The sequence below is a fragment of the Pundamilia nyererei genome, unplaced genomic scaffold, assembly GCF_000239375.1.
Source record: "Pundamilia nyererei isolate P.nyererei 1_Seehausen unplaced genomic scaffold, PunNye1.0 scaffold00255, whole genome shotgun sequence".
In the NCBI taxonomy this organism is placed as follows: Eukaryota; Metazoa; Chordata; class Actinopteri; order Cichliformes; family Cichlidae; genus Pundamilia; species Pundamilia nyererei.
The window spans coordinates 699,668-701,411 of record NW_005187656.1 but is presented as its reverse complement, the minus strand read 5'-3'; the positions used below and the strand labels follow the sequence as shown (position 1 = coordinate 701,411).

Below are 1,744 nucleotides of genomic sequence, written 5' to 3'. Positions count from 1 at the left end.
AAAAATTACATACTGTTCATTTCTTTGTGAATAAGCAAACTTCAATGTCAGCAGGGGGTCAAATAATTGTTTCTCTCACTCTATGTTCTGTGAATAAGCCTGATTTAAATTTGGCCTTTGAGACTGTCTGCTTGTGTTTACTTCACATCAAACAATTATGCATAGTATAATCACATCAGTGTTTTCTTTATGTTTAGTCAAGCAGCAGCCATGAGTTTGTCTCACATTAGCTTTCATTACTTGTAGAAATGTGATGACTGCGGGTTTTTCCTAGAGGTCAGCAAAGATGTGCTAATCTCTGCTCAGGATTTAGAACATGACTTCAGCTGTATTAACCCTTCTGTAAATACAGGTATGACCTTTTGTATTGGAGTGTTACGGCTCCTGTTTCCTTTATATGAGCTCCTTCTGATGTAAACCCTCAGTACTGATGTGAAAGTGTGCCTGGGCCTGGTCTAAATGTGTCACAGATTTTTTTTTCTTTTTTTCATTCCCAGTGGACAAAAACACTGATGGGAACACTAGTCAGATTCTGAGAGACATGTCAGCTTGCTGGCAGACACTGCCTAAAGTTGCTTTTCCAGTGGTGCAAGGCAACATGGTGCATGGCTGCTACTCTCCTCTCTCCAAAAGCCAGCTAGAGTGGCACATCAGCATCAATGACATCACAAAAGAAGTTGAGAAGGAGCAGTCTGAGATCATGCAGGCAAGACTGTCACTTTCAAGTCCAGTAATAGCCGTATTAAATGCATTAATCAAACAATCAGATTTATACAGGTGTTTTGTTTTTCTCTGGACAGGAAGCCGAACTAGAGATCCAACAGCTGTATGAGAGCTACGCATGGATGGTACAGATCCATTTGTTTATTTGTCAGTGGAGTCGAGCCTCATTGGAATCCATGAGGGGTCGGCCTGCGTCAGTGTACGAGGAGAACATTAGGAAGGTGCGCAACTGGGCTGAAAGAATCAGTGCAGCTGACTCGTCATTTTCTTCCTCCAATCAGCTGTTCGTCATCCACTGCACCCACACAAAGGAAGCTCTAGGTATGTCTTTATCGAATGAAATGGAAATTGTATCTTGAGTATAGCTTGAAGATTCAAATACTTTCATATACAAGGACCTTTCTTTGGTCAATTCAGCATAGCTTCAAGAAGGAGGAACTAATTGTTCAGTGACTTTTTAAAATCGTGAAGTGCTTTAATGTCCTGGCCCTTGGTAGATAAATTCATTACTTACACTTTGTTCTTCATGATAAATGCCCTCCTCATCTCTCCCTGTGTTTCTCCAGGGCAACGGCTGAGGTTCATCGAAGAGGAAGTGCAAGAGCAACTAGTTGAGCAGATAAGGAAGGAGTCAGAGAGCCTCATATCATATTTGGAGGGAGCTACTGCTGAACTCAAGACAGCACCTCAAGACTTGCGTGACTTCTCAAAATATGCTCTTAGGGTACAGAAACTTTTTAAAATTACTTATTTGCAAAAAAGTGTAGAATGTGATAAAATATAGGAAAAACAGATAGATAGTCTTTTAAGTGAGGAGAAAAAAAAGTCCTTGGTAAAGACTTTTGGCTACTTTTTTGTGGTGTACCCAAAGAAGGAGGGTGGTCAGAACATTCACATCCTCTGGAGGCACCTCTTGTCTTGTCTCTTGACTTCAGCTAAATTATTTACATCAAAGACTGCTTTGTCAGGGTAAATGTGTTCTGAATTTAGATTCCTTTATCCAGGTGATGCTTACTGCATT

General features: G+C 40.6%; 2 protein-coding genes across 3 annotated transcripts in view; both read left to right on the top strand.

Annotated features, from left to right (window-relative positions):
• The window catches only part of fam20cl (family with sequence similarity 20 member C, like), a 35,101-nt gene that overhangs the window by 13,949 nt on the left and 19,408 nt on the right, over positions 1-1,744 (top strand). The gene's annotated exons all lie outside the window — the stretch shown is intronic.
• The window catches only part of dnhd1 (dynein heavy chain domain 1), a 24,290-nt gene that overhangs the window by 4,457 nt on the left and 18,089 nt on the right, over positions 1-1,744 (top strand). Inside the window, exons 9-13 of the mRNA XM_005749826.1 lie at positions 247-352; positions 498-706; positions 801-1,044; positions 1,290-1,447; positions 1,595-1,604. Of these exons, the coding sequence (XP_005749883.1) occupies positions 247-352; positions 498-706; positions 801-1,044; positions 1,290-1,447; positions 1,595-1,604 (727 nt within the window). The remainder of the gene's footprint in view (positions 1-246; positions 353-497; positions 707-800; positions 1,045-1,289; positions 1,448-1,594; positions 1,605-1,744) is intronic.